This window comes from Neomonachus schauinslandi, chromosome 3, assembly GCF_002201575.2.
Source record: "Neomonachus schauinslandi chromosome 3, ASM220157v2, whole genome shotgun sequence".
NCBI lineage: Eukaryota > Metazoa > Chordata > Mammalia > Carnivora > Phocidae > Neomonachus > Neomonachus schauinslandi.
The window spans coordinates 14,820,905-14,842,632 of NC_058405.1; the positions used below are offsets into that span (position 1 = coordinate 14,820,905).

Sequence of the window (21,728 nt, forward strand, 5' to 3'; positions counted from 1 at the left end):
ATAACATAGCAGAGAGATAATTAACACAGAGATAACATAGCAGAGAGGAAGGGCTCAATAAACAAAATGAGAAACACACCTGATGGAAAGAAGAGCAGGCTGGAAAAAGGAGAGGAATGAATTAATGGCCTATAGAAGAGTAATGGAAAGTGATCAAGCTGAACAAAAGAGAAAAAAAGAATTATGCAACACAAGAATAGACTTAGGAAACTCAGTGACTCCATCAAAGTTAGTAACATTCATATTAGAGGATCACAGAAGAAGAAGAAAGAAAAGGGGAGAGAGAATTTATGCGAAGAAATAATAGCTGAAAACTTCCTAATCTGAGGAAGGAAACAGACATCCAAATCCAGGAGACACAGAGAACCTAACAATAAAAAATTTTAAAAATAAAAAAAATTAAATGGCAATAAATATATATCAATCAATAATTACACTGAATGTAAGTGGATTAAACACTCCAATCAAAAGACTTAGGGTGACAGAATGGATAAAAAAAACAAGACCAATCTATATGCTGCCTACAAGAGCCTCATTTTATTTATTTTTTTTTCCCTTCTGAATTCTTTTTTTTTTTAATTTTTTATTCTTATGTTAATCCCCATACATTACATCATTAGTTTTAGATGTAGTGTTCCATGATTCATTGTTTGTGCATAACACCCAGTGCTCCATGCAGAATGTGCCCTCCTCAATACCCACCACCAGGCTAACCCATCCTCCCACCCCCCTCCCCTCTAGAACCCTGTTTGTTTTTCAGAGTCCATCATCTCTCATGGTTTGTCTACCCCTCCGATTTCCCCCGCTTCATTCTTCCCCTCCTGCTACCCTCTTCTTCTTCTTTTTTTTCTTAACATATATTGCATTATTTGTTTCAGAGGTACAGATCGGAGATTCAACAGTCTTGCACAATTCATGGCGCTTACCAGAGCACATACCCTCCCCAGTGTGTATCACCCAGTCACCCCATCCCTCCCACCCCACCCCCCACTCCAGCAACCCTCAGTTTGTTTCCTGAGATTAAGAATTCCTCATATCAGTGAGATCATAAGATACATGTCTTTCTCTGATTGACTTATTTCAAGAGCCTCATTTTAGACCTAAAGACACCTACAGATTGAAAGTGAGGAGACAGAAAAACATTTATCACACAAACGGATATCAAAAGAAAGCTGGAGTAGCAACAGTTGTATCTGACAAACTAGACTTTAAAACAAAGACTGTAACAAGAGACAAAGAAGGACACTATATAATAATAATGGGAACAGTCCAGCAAGAAGATATACAATTGTAAATATTTATGCACCCAACACAGGAGCACCCAAATACATACAATAGCTAATAACAAACATAAAGGAACTAATCAATAATAATACAATAATAGTACAGGACTTTAACACCCCACTTACATCAACATACAGATCATCTAAACAGAAAATCAACAAGGAAACAGTGCCTTTGAATGACACACTGGAACATATGGATTTAACAGATAATATACATATATATATTTTTAAGATTTTATTCATTTATTTGGCAGAGAGAGAACACAAACACACAAGCAGGCGGAGCAGCAGGCAGACGGAGAGGGAGAAGCAGGATTCCCGCTGAGCAGACAGCCCGCCGTGGGGCTTAATCCCAGGACCCTGGGATCATGACCCAAGCTAAAGGCAGACACTTAACCGACTGAGACACCCCAGCACCCTGGATTTAACAGATATATTAAGAACATTCCATCCTAAAACAGAAGAATACACATTCTTTTCAAGTGCACATGGAATATCCTCCCCACAAAAGATCACCTATTAGGCCACAAAACAAGCCTCAACAAATTTTAAAAAGGCTGATGTCATACCAGGCATCTCTTCTGATCACAGCACTATGAAACTAGAAGTCAACCCCAAGAAAAAATCTGGAAAGACCACATGCTACTTAAATAACATGCAATTAAACAATGAATGGGTCAACCATGAAATAAAAGAAGAAATTTAAAAGTACATGGAAACAAATGAAAATGAAAACACAACAGTTCAAAACCTTTGCACATAGCAAAAGCTGTTCTAAAAGGAAGTTTAGAGCAACACAGGCCTACCTCAAAAAGCAAGAAAAATCTCAAACAGCCTGACTTTACACCTAAAGGAACTAGAAAAAGAACAAACAAAACCTAAAATTAGCAGAAGTAAGGAATAAAGATTAGAGCAGAAATAAATGATATAGAAACTGAAAAAAAAAAAACAATAAAACAGATCAATGAAACCAGGAGTTGGTTCTTTGGGGAAAAAAAAAAAAAACCCAATAAAATTAATAAACCTCTAGCCAGACATATCAAGAAAAAAAGAGAAAGGATGCAAATAAATAAAACCACAAATGAGAGAGGAGAAGTAACAACCAGCACCACAAAAACACAAACAGTTATAAGAGGATATTATGGAAAACTATACGGAAACAAATTGGACAACCCAGAAGGAATAAATTCCTAGAAACATATAACCTACCGAAACTGAAACAGGGAGAAACAGAAAACTTGAACAGATGGATTACCAGCAAAGAAATTCAATCAATAATCAACTCCCAACAAAAAAAGTACAGGACTGGGGCGCCTGGGTGGCTCAGTCGTTAAGCGTCTGCCTTCGGCTCAGGTCATGATTCCAGGGTCCTGGGATCGAGTCCCGCATCGGGCTCCCTGCTCAGCAGAGAGCCTACTCCTCCCTCTCCCACTCCCCCTGCTTGTGTTCCCTCTCTCGCTGAGTCTCTCTCTGTCAAACAAATAAATAAAATCTTAAAAAAAAAAAAAAAAATACAATTAAAAAAAAAAAAAAAACAGGACTTAGAAGGCTTCACAGGGGAATTTTACCAAACATTTAAAGAAGAGTTAACACCTATTCTTCTCAAAGTATTCCAAAAAATAGAAAAGTAAGGAAAACTTTCAAATTCATTTTATGAGGCCAGCATTACCCTGATACCAAAACAGATAAAAACACAAAAAAACAGAACTACAGGCCAATATCTCTGATGAATATAAATATAAAAATCCTCAACAGGATACTAGCAAACCAAATCCAACAATACATTAAAAAGATCATTCATCACCATCAAGTGGGATTTATTCCTGGGTTGCAAGTGTGGTTCAAATCACAGCATGATACATCACATCAATAAGAGAAAGGATAAGAACCATATGATCATTTCAATAGATGCAGAAAAAGCATCTGACAAAGTACAACATCCATTCATGATAAAAAACTCTCAACAAAGTAACTGGTTTAGAGGGAACATACTTCAACATAATAAAGGCCATATATGAAAAACCCACAGCTAACATCATCCTCAATGAGGAAAAACTGAGAGCCTTTCCTCTAAGGTCAAGAACAAGATAAGGATGTCCACTCTCACCACTTCTACTCAACATGGCACTGGAAATCCTAGCCACAGCAATCAGACAACAAAAAGCAATAAAAGGCATCCAAATCAGTAAGGAAGAAGTCAAACTGTCACTACTTGCAGATGACATGATACTACACACAGAAAACCAAAAAGACTCCACCGAAAAGCTGCTAGAACCGATAAATTCAGTAAAGTCACAGGATACAAAATCAATCTACAGAAATCTGTTGTGTTTCTATACACCTATAATGAAGCAGCAGAAAGAGAAATTGAGAAAACAAATCCCATTTATAACTGCATCAAAAATAATAAGATACCCAGGAATAAACCTAACCAAAGAGGTGAAAGACCTGTACTCTGAGAAAACACCGGGATGAGAGAAACTGAAGACGACACAAAGAAATGGAAAGACATTCTGTGCTCACAGACTGGAAGAACAAATACTGTTAAAATGTCTACACTACCCAAAGCAATCTATACATTTAATGCAATCCCTCTCAAAATACCAACAGCATCTTTCACAGAGCTGGAACAAACTATCCTAACCTTTGTATGGAACCACAGAAGACCACGAACAGCCAAAGCAATCTTGAAAAAGAAAAGCAAAGCTGGAGGCATGACAGTTCCAGACTTCAAGTTAATTACAAAGCTGTAGTAATCAAACCAATATGGTACTGGCACAAAAACAGACCCATAGATCAAGGGAACAGAATACAAAACCCAGAAATACACCCACAAACATATGGTCAATTAATCTTTGACAAAGCCAGAAAGAAGATCCAATGGGAAAAAGAGAGTCTCTTCAACAAATGGTGTTGGGAAAACTAGAGAGCCACATGCAAAAGAATGAAACCCGACGCCTGGGTGGCTCAGTCGTTAAGCATCTGCCTTCAGCTCAGGTCATGATCCCAGGGTCCTGGGATGGAGCCCTGCATTGGGCTCCCTGCTACGCGGGAAGCCTGCTTCTCCCTCTCCCACTACCCCTGCTTGTATTCCCTCTCTTGCCGTGTCTCTCTGTCAAATAAATAGATACATACATACATACATACATAAATAAATAAATAGAATAGAATAGAATGAAAACGGACCACTTTCTTTCACCATACACAAAGATAAATTCAAGATGGATGAAAGACCTAAATGTGAGATCTGAAACCATTAAAAGTCCTTAAAGAGAGCATGGGCAGTAATATCTCTGACATTGGCTATAGCAACTTTTTTCTAGATATGCCTCCTGAGGCAAGGAAGACAAAAGTAAAAATAAACTATTGGGGCTACATCAAAATAAAAGGCTTCTGCACAATGAAGGAAAGGATCAACAAAACTCAAAGGTAACCTACTGAATGGGAGAAGATATCTGCAAATGACATATCCAATAAAGTGTTAGTATCCAAAATATATAAAGAACTTATAAAACTCAACACCCAAAAAACAAGTAATCCAATTTAAAAATGGGCAGAAGACATCAACAGACATTTCTTCAAAGAAGACATCCAGATAGCTAACAGACACCTGAAAAGATGCTCATCATCACTTCTCATTAGGGAAATGCATATCAAAACTATAATGAGTTTGTTATTCACCTCAAAGCTGTCAGAATGGCTAAAATCAACAATACAAGAAACAACAGGCGTTGGCGAGGATGTGGAGGAAAAGGAACCCTCTTACACTGTTGGTGGGAATGCAAACCGGTGCGGCCACTCTGGAAAACAGTACAGAGGTTCCTCAAAAGGTTAAAACTAGAACTACCCTACGACCCAGCAATTGCATTACTGGGTATTTACCCAGAGAATACAAAAACACTAATTCAAGGGGATACATGCACTTCTATGTGCATAGCAGCATTATTCACAATAGCCAGGATATGGAAGCAGCCCAAGTGTCCATGGACAGATGAACGGACAAAGATGTGGTATATATCTGCAATAGAATATTATTCAGCCATAATAAAGAATGAAATCTTGCCGTTTGCAATGCCATGGATGGAACTAGAGAGTATAATGCTAAGTGAAATAAGTCAGTCAGAGAAAGACAAGTACCATATGATTTCACTCATTGTGAAATTTAAGAAATACAACAAAACAAGCAAAAGGAAAAAGAGACAAATCAAGGAACCGACACTCTTTTTTTAAAGTAATCTCTACACCCAAAGTGGGGCTCAAATTCACAACCCTGAGATTAAGAGTCACATGATTTACCGACTGAGCCAGCCAGGTGTCCTTCAGGCTCTTAACTATAGAGAACAAACTGATGGTTACCAGAGGGGAGGTGGGGAAGGGGATGGGTGAAATAGGTGATGGGGATTAAGGGGTGCACTTGTCATGATGAGCACCCAGTGATTAAAATAAAAACTTGGGGGGGGCGCCTGGGTGGCTCAGTCGTTAAGCGTCTGCCTTCGGCTCAGGTCATGATCCCAGGGTCCTGGGATCGAGCCCCGCATCGGGCTCCCTGCTCACCGGGGAGCCTGCTTCTCCCTCTGCCTGTTGTTCCCCCTGCTTGTGCTCTCGCTCTCTCTTTCTCTCTGACAAATAAATAAATAAATAAATAAATAAATAAATAAATAAATAAATAAATAAAAATAAAAACTTAAAAAAATGGCTAAGATGGCCAATTTTATGTTACATGAATTTTCCTACAAGTAAAAATAAAAAATAAATAGTATAGTCAGACTCAAATTCAGGACTAAGTCTAAATCCCATACTCTTTCCACTATGCCCCTCTTGATAAACTAACTCCATTCATTCATTCAGCAAATATATGAGGGCCTGCTACGTGCCAGGCACAAGTAGCAGAGACGGATCGATTAATAAAATAGACACAGGTCCTCACATAGCTTAAGTTCTAGCCAATATAACTGCTTATCTCATAAGGACACCTGAATCATCCCTATATTCAAAGGAACTTTACCTACTGTTTAGTAATGCTTCAATGTCCGTTTGCTCCTCTCAAAAGCTATGAAAAGAATTACTCATATAGATCTGAAGAGCCTCCTTCATTTTTCATGATCTCAGAGGCATCCTCAAACAACAGGCTTACTTTACTTTCTAGTGAGTGGAATCCCCTAATATCTTTCCTGATAATTCTGTCATAATCCCCAAATTAATAAATCTCCATGTTCCATTATTCACTAACCTAAACCTTGTTTTTCTTTATTCATTACATTCCTATCATCACTTTAAATTGCTTATTTATTTTTTTTTTTTTAAAGATTTTATTTATTTATTTGAGACAGGGAGAATGAGAGGGAGGAGGGTCAGAGGGAGAAGCAGACTCCCCGCCAAGCAGGGAGCCCAATGCGGGACTCGATCCCGGGACTCCAGGATCATGACCTGAGCCGAAGGCAGTCGCTCAACCAACTGAGCCACCCAGGCGCCCTAAATTGCTTATTTAAAAAAAGATAAAACCAGTAAACAGAATATAGAAAGCCCTCATGTTTTAGCTCGGGATTTCAAAATATGATTTAGCCTAGTTAAGTAAGATTACCACTCATCTATATCATTTACTAAACCTCCAACTCAAATCCAAACAAGTAATACCCTTCAGTTTTAGTTATACAGGCCTCCTTGGCACCCCACCCCACCCCCCAAATTGAGAGACCTAGCAATCCCATTCTCAATCTCTCCATGAGGTTGCTTAGTTGCCATACTTGTGACTTGAACAACCATTTTATTCTAAAACCATAATTCAGAAAGATTCCCCAGTGTATAATCCAAACATACCAACGAAGACAAAGAATAAACTCCTATTTAAAAGATATTTTTAAAGGCAAAAACAGACTCCGAAGACAGATCTATTCTATTAAATTAGTACTAAGCATCTTTTTCTTCAAGAATTAAGCTGTCAAGTTTCCCTAAAAAACAAGTCAGTTTAGCATTCAAGTTACAAAAGCATCTTCAAATTATCTTTAGCAGCCTACAAGATTTAACCTTCTTTTAACAGCTAAGCTTATTATATTTAGCAACTTCTCTAATTTCACAATTAGAGCTGAGGATTTAAATACAGAAGACAAAAGTACCTTTGATGAAGAGTTCCAAAAACTAACGGGAATGCAAAAATCCTAGAGTACAGCCAATCTCACTGAGTAGACACAGTAGCTCAAAAGTGAAAAGAAAAGGATGCTAACAGGATCTTCTTGAAGATCATTTTGATTACATACACTTCAAGCCTCAATCAAACCAAGGACTGTACTACAAAATGTCCCACAAATAGCAGTAACTAGCGCCATCATCATTCACAGGAAACTGCTTAGGAGCAAGATTCTTTTCAAATTGTGAAAAGCAGGAAAAAAGTGAATGATCAGTGTGCCTTAAAAAAAAAAAAAAGAGGGGCACCTGGGTGGCTCAGTCATTTAAGTGTCCCAACTCTTGATTTCAGCTCTGGTCACCATCTTAGGAACATGAGATCGAGCCCCGCTGGGCATGGAGCCTGCTTAAGATTCTCTCTCTCTCTCTCTCTCCATCTCCCCCTGCTCCTCCCCACCTGCATGCTTGCTCTCTCAAAAAAAAAAAGAGTACCACAAACCTACCTAAATTATCACTGTTGCAGATGCATTCTCAGTGCATTTAAAATGTTATCCAGGATTACCACTTACCATAATATAATTACTTTAACATGATATTAATACGTATTAACAGCCGCATGTTTTATTATATCAATATTCAGCACTTAAATGGAGGGGAAAAAAAGAGTACCACAAGCCAAGTTTCACCAGAAAAATACTCTTACCATTTTCAATTTAAAATGCTTTACCTGATTTGAAATGAAAACTTTGCAATAAGGGATATAAGGCTCACTTCTTTTAAAAACCATCATACTTAAATGTTCATAGCATACTGTCACATGAAAAAGTCACAAAACAATAAATATGAAAGAATTCTTTTTAATATATATTACTGTATGCGCCTTAGTTCTCTTCCAAAAATAGGATACTGCCCTTGTTTATTCAAGGCCCTTACAACATCTAACAGGAAACTCTCTCTGTTACTTCAACTTGAACAAAGTAGGATAAGCAACTATCCTAATGTTACTCAACAGCTCAGTGGTCACAGGAGATCATTTTATATCTAGGCATATATGACATATATATGTATGTTGCAGGTGTAATATGTATACCATGCATATGCAGAGAATATATATACATACACATGCATAAAACATAGACTAATATATATGCACAGGAAAAAGTCTGAAAGATATAAATCCCAGATGAACAGTGATTACCTCTGGATGATATGAAATCTAACACTTAAATTTTCTATGTTGCTATTTAACTATTCTAACTTGTCTACAACAAATAAAGGCTAAAATTTTTATTTTTATATTCCACTGAACTGGTTTTAACAGCAGAACGCTCTCCTCATATGGTATACCTTTCAAGTTCCACTAAGGAAGAATAATTTTCAAGTTCTCTGCCGTCTTCCTACAGTTGTTAACATTTCTAGCTACTCTGGCAAACTCGTTCTAAACAAAAGGATGTTAAACATGTGCTGATTTCATATACATCAACTTTTAGATACTGCAAATCAAATTCCTTAAAGATTTACCTTCATCATACATTTCTTCTATTAAATAGGCCTCTGCTCGATCTTTCAGAGCATTCACATTGTCGGGTTCCATCTGTAAAACTTCAGAACATATTCGAATAGCTTCAACAGGCTTCTCATCCTACAATAAATAAATGTTGAGAAAAGGATTTATGGTTGTTATTCCATATATTAAGTTTTTACATTTCTGGGAACCAATCAACTGTTACCTTGGAAAAGCAGTGGCAAATCCTTTCTTTTGAACGAATCGTATATTCAGAAACACTTGGCTCTGTTTTCATGACAGATTCATATTTGCTGGTTGCATCTGTGTATCTATGAATGAGCAGATCATGATGAGTACCTAGAGCTAAAGAAAGGACCCTCTACTCTTCACTATGTTACTTAATCAATTTACCTGAATGAGCAGGTGCCTTCAAACACTATTTTTCCCTTATTAATCTACAGTGGCAAAGAAGGTACCTCTGCCAGGAAAAGTTGGGAGATAGAACACATGACCACAGAAAATGTGTATGTACAAATAAAAGCATACCTGTGAATACCAAACAAAGTGATGAATTTCTTTACAGAAAAATGCCCACAATTTTGAAACGGAGTAAAACACCTTGTTAAAGTCTGACTCACACAAAGCATTTTCAGCAAAACAGAGATCAGGTTTTATTTCTTGGTCACTACACACCTTCATGAAATAACAGAGCCCATTAGCTACATGCCATTTTAAATAATGAATGTCAATATTCACAGCTAAGTATAATGTAGTTCCTTGCAGAATTCCCAGCTTTCTAAGAACAATAAAAGCTATTTCAGCATTTAAAAAAAAAAACTAGTGAAAAGTATTAGTCATGTTATACACTAAGTTACTTTCCTTAGTAATGGCAAACTAAAAGATATTATTTTTATACCACTGTGGCACATTATTCCCAAAATGCATTACAATCTTCACATTTAAATGCTGATGTATTAAAACACAGACTTAAATATAACATTTAAAATGGAAGCTATCAGTGTCAAAATCGTAGGTGAGATATTGTTCTGTAGTTTTCCAAGATGGTCCAACAACTGTAGGAAACTGTACAGAGAATACAAAACCTCACTTTACTTCTTACAACTACATTTGAAACTATAATTAGCTCAAAATAAAAAGTTCAATTAGAAAATAACTGCATTTCACTTACAAAAAAAAAAGTTAGCTTCTGAGAAAGTGAAATGGATGTACTTTCCCCAGTTCCTCCAACTAGGTACAATTAAATTAAAATACCCTAGACATTACATATTTGTAAAAATATGAAAAGACTCAGAAAGAGGAGAGAAGAAGGTAGACCATTTGAGGATGGCACATTTAGAGTGAATTAATCCCAAATGTTGTGTTCTTTTTAATGCTGATAGGCTTTTATGTTTTATGCATACAAATCATAAAGTTATATAGATGATAATACAAATCTAATATACTTGTTAATTCTACACTGGGCACTTGTGTCGCTCTTTTTGACCTGTCTGGGCAGGTAGCTGTAGTTGCGGGGCTGGAAGCTTAGAGGTGGGGAGGGGAGAATTCTATGTTCACCATCAATATCTTGGTCAGACCTGAACTCTTGAGTCTCTTCACACAAAACTGGATAAGAAGACAGTTACGCCTGTTTAGAGTTAACTTCCAATATGCATACTTTGCTTAGAATTTGGGGGAAATTTTTTGAAAGATAATTGTCAAATTATTGGAAATTTGTTATAGTAATACTAGTATGACATTTTGTCATATAAAATTCGTTTTTACCTCTTACATCTGTTAGAAACATTGTTGCACAAAATTTTACTTTTTTTTATTTTGTTTTACTAAACAAAAAAAAGGTAAAAACTTGAAAAAAAAAAAAAAAAAACCCCAACAGCTAGGGACCTTGGGACCTGAGGGAAACATAATATGGTAAACTTCCTGGATTTTTTTTTTCTTCCTATACCCCAAATTTGGAGCTAAAGCAGCCAGCAACCCAGAAATGCCAACGGGTGCAGACAATAAAATCAAAAACCCCGCAAGAGTCTGCTCTCTCAGGCCAAAAAACCTGGGAAGGGAAGCCTAGCAAGATGGCAACTTTGACAACAACAGCTCCACTCCAGCTGAACGCCACAGAAAGTGAGTAAAGCCCCGCCTCAACCAACGCCAGCCAGTCAGGTGGACAGCCCCGACTTCCTGCTGAGGCCGCGCCAAGGTGTGCCCCGCCCTGTACCGAGGTGGTGCACACAAGGCCAAGTGCGGAGCCAGGACTTTCATCCATGGCTACAAATAGCCCCCAAAACTCTCACCTGCTCCAAGCAGTAGTGAGAAGCCCCACACCTCAAGTATCAACAAAGGTCAAGTGGGAAACTTCTACCTCCCTGACAGTAACAACGCAATGCCCACCCCTGCTTCGCTGGAACAATGTCAGAAAAAAAGAGCCAAAACAGAAGATTTAAATTAAAAAAAAGTCTTACAAAATCAAAGTGTCCAAGTTTCAATTAAAAACCACTCAGCATACCAAGAAACAAGAAGATCTCAAACTGAATGAGAACAGACACTTCCAACCCCCAAAGGACACAGGTGTTAGAACTATCTGACAAAGATCTTAAAGCAGCCATGGAAATAGCAGCAGTGACAAACATGCTTAAAGCAAATGAAAGCAACAGACAGCCTTGGCAAAGTAACAGAAGAGATACAAGAACAACCAAATGGAATCTGTTTATTAGAACTGAAAAACAGAAAAACCCAAATAAAAAGCTCACTGAATGTGCTTCAACGGTAGAACGGAAGTGACAGAGAAAAGAATCAGTGAATTGGAATGATAAAAAATGACCAAATCTGATCAGAAAGAAAATGAGCTGAGAAAAATTAATAGAGTCTCAGGGACATGAGGGGCTATAACAGAAGAGCTAACATTTATGTCAGTTGGAATCTAAGATGGAAAGGAGAGAAGACTGAAAAAGTACTCAAGAAATAATGACTGAAACTTCCCAAATTTGACAAGACATAAACCTACATATTCCAGAAGCTAAGTAAACTTCAAATAGGATAAAAACAAAGATATCCACACCTAGATACAACACAATTAAACTTCTGAGTACTCAAGACAAAGAAAAAAATCTTGAAAGCAGTCAGAGGAAAATGCCTTATTTTTAGGGAGAAGACCATTAGAATGACAATGGAAACCAAGGAGGTCACAAAGAAGAGGTACAATATTTTTCAGGGCTGTAACAAAAGGGTTGTTAGCCCAGAATCCTATACCACAAGAAAATCTCTATATACTGTGTATATATCTCTATCACTCTAGATACCGCATTATCTTTTAATAATCAATTTATATGTCTGTCTCTCACCCTAATCTAGAAGCTTAAGACCAAAAACCATGTCATATTCATTTCTACACCACTAGTACATTGTCAGTGCCTGACACAGGAGATAATAAATATTTGGTGAAATATAAACAAATCTGCTGCTAAGAATACTATGCAGTTACTATTATTTATATTCTGCCATATTAAAAAAATGTACAGTTGTAGTAATTTTGCCAAGGCCCAGTGCTTTCTAGGATATTCTATCCTCAATGGCTAACGAGTAAAAGAGCGAGCAGTTCAACTGTTCTTTTGTGCCCAGAAAAGACGTGTAAGGGAGGCTGTACAGCAAACGAGCGTACTCTTACCTGCCATCTCTGATGAGCTCTTCAGCTGACTCAATTAGCTTATTCAGTTTCTTTACTTGTTTATAGTGTGCAAAACACCTTTTATGATCCTGGTCAAGTTTAAGACATTCACGAACTTCGCTGCTCATGTATTTAAAAAGAGGAAAATACTCCAAGTCAAAATAATCAGTGAGTAGTTTTCCATACCAAATACAGAAATCACAATAAAAGGTATTTTTTTGGTAACAATTAAACAAAACACACAGACCTAATAATCTACCATACATTTTACATATGGTATTGTCACACACACGTATCAACTCAAATTAAAATGACTTAAATAGGTCATACATAAAACACCCCACTTTGCTTCTGCAAATACAGTATCTCTAGTTTCATAAGCGTAGCTTGTGAAAATAAACTATGTGGAAATAGAATAACTTAGGGATAACACAAAATATATAAATGAAGAATGTAAAAACAGCCTTAACCACAGTTTTAACTTAAAATTAAAAAGAAAATGAGATTATTATCCTAAGGCCAACAAGAAAAAGATGACAGGAGATGTGCATGTCACTGGAACTGACCTGAGGGACAGTTCATGGTCTCCTAGTTGATAGTACAGTGTGCTAATTTTATAAAAAGCCTCAGTATTATCATTCTTCAATTTTGATGCAGCTTTTAAGTCACTTATTGCTTTCCTAGGTTCCCCTTCTTTTATGAAACATTCAGCTCGAAGTTCCCGCAGTTCTGCATCCCAAACACAAACCTTGAGAAACAAGAGAACTAGACTTTAAGAAACAGTAAACTATGCACACTCATGCTTCCCTCCCACATATTTTGCCTACATACTTATTAACATGAAACCATCTTCAGGTAATGTGATTTCTACCTCGTAAATAGTATTAAAAAGTCTGATACAATTTAGATGTGACAAAATAATTTCTCCAAGGATATCTTAAAGTCTAAGAGGGAAGGAATATCCCATATATACTAACGAGGCCCCTTTCCTCCTTCCTTCAATTATATAATCTTAAAACTTTGAAAATAAGAATACATGGCATTACTATTAAAAGGTTGTTCTCAGTTAAGCATATCTGATTTTGAAAAGAATATTCCATAATCAGATTTTTGTACTTAATCAACAATTCTAATTTCTAGTCTCAAAAAAATAAAATCTAGGTTCTACATCTGCAAAATATTTCTGTTCTACTAATAAATAGAATTCTTTTATAAATTGTTGTCTCTTTGAAATCAAATCCTCATATCACAAAAAGAAAGAAAAGAGGAAAACAATGTGGGAAGGCTGAGGCTTCACCATTTCTACTTTATCAAAAAGTCAACAAAGTTCATAAATGGACTAGTATTCTTTAAAACTTAAGCCCAGGGGCACCTGGGTGGCTCAGTCATTAAGCGTCTGCCTTCGGCTCAGGTCATGATCCCAGGGTCCTGGGATCAAGCCCCGCCATCACGCTCCCCGCTCAGCGGGAAGCCTGCTTCTCCCTTTCCCACCTCCCCGCTTGTGTTCCCTCTCTAGCTGTGTCTCTCTCTGTCAAATAAATAAATCTTTAAAAAAAAATTTTTTTAAATAAATAAATAAATAAATAAAACTTAAGCCCAAAAGTCCACCAATAAAGCCTGTATCTTTTAACTATTTCTCAGAGCTGTTCTTTCTAAAGTCATGTCAATTCTTCACATATGTTAAGACATCAAAATCAACACTGTACATTAAGTATCTTGAATAATAAGCTAGGTCAAAATGGATAGTCTAACTACTGGAAGGTAAAAATTTTAACTTTGTATTTCCTTAATAAAGCATTAACAAAATACTGTAATAAAACATGAATTCCACTAGACCACACCACATGATTTCCTCTACAAAATCATCAAAGAAGCTACTCTACATACATCCCAAGTTTATTGCCAAGATTAAGTGAAACTATACATCAAAGTGCTATGAAAATGATAAATAAACATGAATTATGATTGCTTCTACTGGAATATTTCAGTAGACTTCCTTCTGAAGCCATCTGTCATTCAATCCTTCAGAGGCAAGAAAACTATAGACTTAGGTTTCCTATCTAGAACTCTGGATCTTGTCAACTCCATCTGCTTCTTCCCTAGAAACTTACTCTAAACACTCCTCTTTGCCACAAACATTATTTTTCCTTTTCCTTCAAGCAATTCTTTCATCTTTTATCCCATTATCTAACCTCCCAAGTTCTCTCCCCCAAACACAAAATGTAAAATCAAACAAAAATAGCAAAGCAAGCAATATATAAAAATACGTAACTCCTCCTCCACAGCACATTCAGTACATTTACTGGAAACTTCAGTTCCACATTTTGTTCTATCTAAATACCATCTTTTCACTTCAGAGCTAAAAGCCCAAAGATCAACCTGATTTTATCCTATCTAGGTTTCTTGTAATACGTAACATGTCAAAGTGCATAAACATGCCTTAGAGTAAAAAGCAGTGTGTGTCAGGCCTGCCAGCTGCAATGTCTGAGAAACTTACCTCTAAGATCTTATCAAGGAAGGTTATAGCAGCAGTATGATCTGAGTTCTCGAAAGCATCAAGTGCTTGGGAGCGCAAACGCTGCATTTCATCAGATTTCACAAGTTGCAACTGGGCTTCCTTTTCTTCATTTTCACTTGGGTTAGATTTGAGCTGTAAGAATGAGAAATTAACGAGAAATTTTTAATCTCTTAAATCTAATACGTGCAGTACACACCACTATCTGACCATTTTAAATCCTGAAGTTCACTGGAGGCAAAGGGTAAAGAGACGCTGGCCACACCAGCTCCTCCCAGGACTTGCCGTGGGGCTGACCAGCAGGAGGGCATCTTTGCCTCCACTCGGGCGGACAGTACACAGGCGTGAGCTGGAAGCTGGGGGCAAAAGACCTGGGTCCCCCGAACCTGACCAGGAACCAAACACATTTAGAAACTCGAAAGGGCAGAGAAGAACGAAGTATGGAGAGCTCTCGCCTCACTCTTAGGTACAGCTCCGCAGAGTCATGTGAGTTTCATGTATTCTGCCTTCTAGCTCTATTTTTCCTAAATATGTATTTTTAAGTATAATTTTACCAAAATAATGAAAAAACAGGGAAACTGAGGAGACGGCATGTTTTTTAGAGGTTATAGGACGAAGATTTGATACCAGAGAGGCTAAGGTGTAATGAGAAAGGAAGAATTTATGGGGAAAAATGAGAGAGTAATACCTTACATTAAAAAGACTTACAGTTTTAAGAGGTCTACACATTTCTCTTTTTTAATAACTTTATCAAGGTATAATTCATACCATAAAACTCATCCATTTTGAGTGTGCAATTCTGATTTTTAACATATTTAGCAAGTATGTACCCACTACCACGGTTTTAGACCATTTCTGTCAACCTTTTAAGATCCCTTGTGTCTGTTTATAGTTCATTCCTACTCCCAGACCGGCCTCAGGCACAGCGACTCTTAACAATTTCTTCCTCCAAATGGAAAATCTTAAGCTTCATGGCTTAGAAAAATTGGGTGCCTACATTAAAAAGCTCTGACTTGGGCAAAGGGGGACTTTTTTCCTGGCGATTATAGTTGATGTGTAATAATTCCTGAAATCAAATATTCTTACTAAAGATGGAAATTGTAGTTGATAGGTTCCTATTTTGGGTGAGGTACAGCCATTGGTAGATTGTTTCTAGAAATGTCTCTCCTTCAACTGACCAATCACACTGCTCCCCCTTTTAGCTAAAAAACACCCCCACCACTAGCTACCTGGTAGTAGAGAACACTCCAAATGAGAAACCTCAAGAATACTATTTCTGAGTAGAGGCTCTATATTTCTCCATTTTGTTTTTTGGATACTTTAGGTATTGTTTTGTCTGTTTAAACCACTGGCTTTTGACAGAATGGATAGGGCTCCAAGTATTCATAGGTAACTAGGAATTAACAACCTCAGCTTGCTCTGAGGAGGACTGTCCCTGCATGACTGAATTCCCCAGGTGAAGGGAGTTGCTGTAAGCCATGGCATGCTAACCTACAACTGTTCTGTCATCATCAGGATGGTCTCGAACACTTCTGGCAGACCACGTCGGAAGAAAGACAAATGTGTATGTCCTTTGCTCTAGGTAAAGGTAATTTATTGATTAACTTGTTTCCTATATGTACATTACTGCTCCTTTTTGAACAGAATACATTAGACTGTTTTAGAGACTGCCTCTTCTGGATGGGATTTGCATCCTTTTTTCCCTCAAACTTTAGAGTCTGATCTTTACCACACGATTTTCCTTGTTGGAAGGTGAGAGCAGGGAAAGCCCTAAAGCTTGAGGTTGAGGATGGAGGGCTCAACCTCACTCAGTGCTCAGACAACGGGAATGGGAAAGAGGGAGTGAGGTCAGGTCCTCTGGACCTCTTTGAGGATAGAGGGAGCTAGGAGAGAAGGAGGGGATTCTTGCAAGGAGGTAAGAAAGGAGTCTGAAAAACAAACTAAGGACTTATAACCCTGAGAAGTTTCAAAGTAAGTTAAGGGAGATGAACATTTTCACTCTTACTGCAGGTGGGGGCTCCTCCTAGGGTATGTACATGTGGACACTGGACCCTGCTAGCATTTCCCTTCCTTTTTTTTTTCATGTTTCTTCATAACCCTTCTCTTCTTTAATATTTCATATTTCTGACCCTCTCAGACAAACCTCTACCTATGACATTAATTTATTTCTTATTTCTTACCATTTACTGTGATCACTGAGCTTCTGGATAAAAACCCGTAATAGCGGGCGCCTGGGTGGCTCAGATGGTTAAGGGTCTGCCTTCGGCTCAGGTCATGATCCCAGGGTCCTGGGATCGAGTCCCGCATCGGGCTCCCTGCTTGGCGGGAAGCCTGCTTCTCCCTCTGCTTCTCTCTCTCTCTCTGTCTCTCATGAATAAATAAAATCTTAAAAAAAAAAAAAAACCCATAATAGCTATGGGATGGGGGTTTGTTAAAAGGGATGAGCCGCTCTCTAATCTAAATACACCCCTATTTCTGGGACTTCAAATGAAAACAATGGGTCGATAATTGTAGTGGGCAGACTTCTAAGATGGCCCCAAAAGACCCCCACCGCCTGGAATTCATACCTTTGTGTGATCCCCTCCCCTAGAGTATAGGATGGAGCTGGTAACTCCCTTTAACAAACAGAATATGAGAGAGGTGACAGGATGTCACTTCCTTAGTTAGGTACAAAACAATGTGACTTCCATCTGACTAGCACTCATTCTCTCTTGCTGGCAGTCTCTTGTCTTCTCACCTGCTCACCCGGATGAAGCAAGCCATCATGCTGTGAGATGCTTTATGGAGAGGCCCACAAAAGAAAGAACCAAGGGAAGCCGCTAGCTGACACTCAGAAAAAGAGGCCTCAAGTCTACCTAACAGCTCAAGAGGAATTAAATCCTGCCTACAATGAAATGAGTTTGGAAGCAGTTCTTTCACCAGCCAAATCTTCAGATAATACTGCAAGCTTACCTGACACCTTGACTGTGGCCTAGGAGAGACCCCGAAGCAGAGCACCCAGCTCAACCCGCCCAGATTCCTGACCCCATGAGCCATGTGTTGCTTTAAGCTGCTAACTTTGAGTAATCTGTTTAGCAGCAATAGATAATATAGTATTTTACTATTTTTCAATGGCTAGATTGTGAATATTGCCAAACAGATTTTGTGTTATTAATGTTTTAAAATAAAGTCTAAATGGGGGGAAAAAAAAAACACCTAAGCCCAAACCTTGATTTTATCACTTATTATCTGTATATTATTTACATTATCTTCACCAAAAAGGGGGGGGGGATAATAATGATGTGGGAAACAAAGGCAAAAGAAAAAATTAAATTTCCTTACTATTTATAGCCCATTGACAAGTCCTTGAAACAAGGAGAGTGACCTTCCTCCAGGAACTCAAGTACCTCGATGCTGATACTTTGCTAAGGGCAAAAGGCAATCTTAGCCCAACGCCCAGGATCCTGTGAGTCTACTTTAACATATAAAAATTCCTTTGGAGGGCGCCTGGGTGGCTCAGTTGGTTGGGCGACTGCCTTCGGCTCAGGTCATGATCCTGGAGTCCCGGGATCGGGTCCCGCATCGGGCTCCCTGCTCGGCGGGGAGTCTGCTTCTCCCTCTGACCCTCCTCCCTCTCATGCTCTCTGTCTCTCACTCTCTCTCTCTCAAATAAATAAATAAAATCTTAAAAAAAAAAAAAATTAAAAAAAAAAATTCCTTTGGAAACTTCCTTTATCTCTACCTGAACCCCCCTCCCTGCCAAGATACATGTTAGCAATCATCCTCCAAGTATATGGCCCACTGATACATATCTGAAGAGTCTCATGACTAAGATTTTACTAGACAGTAATAAATGACCTTTTCCTAACAATGGCAAGCCCCCTCAAGGTCCTGGAAACCTTGTTTCCAAAATACTGTCCCTAACCCCCTCCCAACCTCAAAGTATATAATCAGAACCCCAGTGCAGCTTTCTGCCCATGGGTCCTATAGCCATGCTTTAATAATAACCACCTTTTGGGGCGCCTGGGTCACTCAATTGGTTAAGCGACTGCCTTCGGCTCAGGTCATGATCCTGGAGTCCCGGGATCGAGTCCCGCATCGGGCTCCCTGCTTAGCAGGGAGTCTGCTTCTACCTCTGACCCTCCTCCCTCTCATGCTCTCTGTCTCTCATTCTCTCTGTCTCAAATAAATAAATAAAATCTTTAAAAAAAAAAATAAATAAATGATAACCACCTTTTTTGGACCAAGATGTCTCAAGAATTCTCTCTTGGCCATTGGCTCTGAACCCCAACATTTCCTACATCAATAATGCTTACACCCTGAGGAATAGTCACTGAGAAATTAAAAAGATACTTCATGCAACACATAGCAAGTACTCCCAAAAATGCTAATAAAAATTCCAAGCTCCTTTTTTGAACTTTCTATACTATATAAATTGACAATGAGGACAGAATGCAATACTTTAAATGGCTATTCAATTTATTTCCCTCCCATTGCATTACATATCAGCCAACTTAAACTGGGTGCCCTCTATGAAAGTCTGCATAATTAAAGTCCCAGAATAGCACCTGGGTGGCTCAGTCGGTTGAGCATCTGACTCTAATGGTTTTGGCTCAGCTGTGATCTCAGGGTCGTGAGATCGAGCCCCGCCTCGGGCTCTGTGCTCAGTGCAGACAGAGTCTGCTTGTCCCTCTCCCTCTGCTCTCCTCCACCCCTCTCTACCCCATGCACTCTCTCTCTCAAATAAATAAAATCTTAAGAAAAAAAAAGTCTCAGAATAATAAGAGCTTAATTTGACTCAAGGTTGGGGCGCCTGGGTGGCTCAGTCATTAAGCATCTGCCTTCAGCTCAGGTCATGATCCCCGGGTCCTGGGATTGAGCCCCGCATCGGGCTCCCTGCTCCGCGGGGCGCCTGCTTCTCCCTCTCCCACTCTCCCTGCTTATGTTTCCTCTCTCGCTGTGTCTCTCTCTGTCAAATAAATAAATAAAATCTTTAAAAAAAAAAAATTTGACTCAAGGTCAAAATAAAATTAGATTTTGGCATAAAATACATTCACCAAACCACTTGTTGCTCAAGAAATTAATCTTTCCAACTCTATTAAATTTAATTATGGTTTTAAGAGGTAAGTAGCACAAATTTACATTTTTCATTTGATACTAATTGATAACATAGAAAAATATGTAATATTTGAGGTATACTGGAACATTCCCCAGTGACTTCTAAAATTTGCCTTCACAAATTCTTTGTGCAGTCTTTGTTAAGGGAACTATACAAAAATAATACCAACTAATTTGAATGTCAATAAAAAGAAAAAGTAAGACCCAACTTTTGAAAAGCAATTGTATGCAAGTCAAGGGGTGGGTGACTGAGTTAGTGTTTTAAGGTACTTGTAATTTTCTAGAGGAGGCTAGTGATTACCTGTAAACCTTATTAAGCATGCATGTTGAAATTCCTGAGTGATGACTAAGACAAAAAGACACAGTATGTATAACAGTATAGAAAGAACAGAATAAGGAAGAAAAATCTAAATCAGCTGCAGGAGGGAAGAGAAGGGCGGACTGAAGAAAAGAAACAGTTGGATAAACAGAATCTAATAGAAACAGACACAAAAGACATCAAGTTGCATTTCTTATACCAACCAAGCCAGCGAAAATTACCCTGTTCATACCAAGTGTTGTGGAAGATATGGGGCACATGGAACCCTCCTACGCCGCTGGTGGGAATAGACGTCTGGATAACCACTTAACAGGACAGTGCCTAACTGTCTGGCCAGGTTAAAAATGCCCATAACTTTCAAAGCAGCAACTATCCTCTTGGGTATATACCCTATAGCAGCAACTGGAGTGTGATCCAGGGACCCTTGGGAACCCTTAATACCCTTTCAGAGGTCTGTGGGGACAAAAGTATATATGGATAAAAGACAACGCATTCAAAGTGCAGGATAAACTAATGGATTTCATTATGACAGGGTACTAAAAGTTCACTCATAAGATTTCAGAGTCTACACTGCAACTAACCAACAATAACTACTGGAGTTTGGTATAACATCCAAGAATATCCACAACTACATAAAACGATTATTAAAACATTCTTCCTTTTCCAACCACTTAAATGTGTGAGCCACATTTAATTCAGTAATACTTCAACCAAAATATAAATCAGATCTGGGAACCTGACTGTCTTCAAGCCAGACATTAAAGAGATTTGCAAAAATGTAAAAAATACCACTTATTAATTTTTTTAAAAGATTTTATTTATTTAAATAAATTAAATAAATAAAATCTTTTTTAAAAAAAAAAGAAAGAAACTTAACAAGGAAGTAATCTAAGAAATCATCTTGCTCAACCAACTCCCACTTTGTAAATGAAAATACTGAGTCTCACAAATGGTAACTTGCCCAACATCACACCAGCTAATCAGGAGAAAAGTGGGGTGGGTCTCCCAACTTCTAGTCATGTATCATTTTTTTTTTCTTTAAAGATTCTATTTATTTATTTGACAGAGAGAAACACAGTGAGAGAGGGAACACAAGCAGGGAGAGTGGGAGAGGGAGAAGCAGGCTTCCTGCGGAGCAGGGAGCCCGATGTGGGGCTTGATCCCAGGGCCCTGGGATCCTGACCCAAGCCGAAGGCAGACGCTTAACA

At 38.2% G+C, this 21,728-nt stretch overlaps 1 protein-coding gene across 2 annotated transcripts in view; it reads right to left on the reverse strand.

The window, feature by feature from the left end:
* The window catches only part of DNAJC3 (DnaJ heat shock protein family (Hsp40) member C3), a 70,902-nt gene that overhangs the window by 11,925 nt on the left and 37,249 nt on the right, over window positions 1–21,728 (reverse strand). For both annotated transcript variants that reach the window (XM_021695991.1, XM_021695992.1), the window contains 5 exons: window positions 15,087–15,239; window positions 13,156–13,337; window positions 12,590–12,709; window positions 9,137–9,242; window positions 8,928–9,048 (listed from right to left, as the gene is read on the reverse strand). In XM_021695991.1, the coding sequence (XP_021551666.1) occupies window positions 8,928–9,048; window positions 9,137–9,242; window positions 12,590–12,709; window positions 13,156–13,337; window positions 15,087–15,239 (682 nt within the window). The remainder of the gene's footprint in view (window positions 1–8,927; window positions 9,049–9,136; window positions 9,243–12,589; window positions 12,710–13,155; window positions 13,338–15,086; window positions 15,240–21,728) is intronic.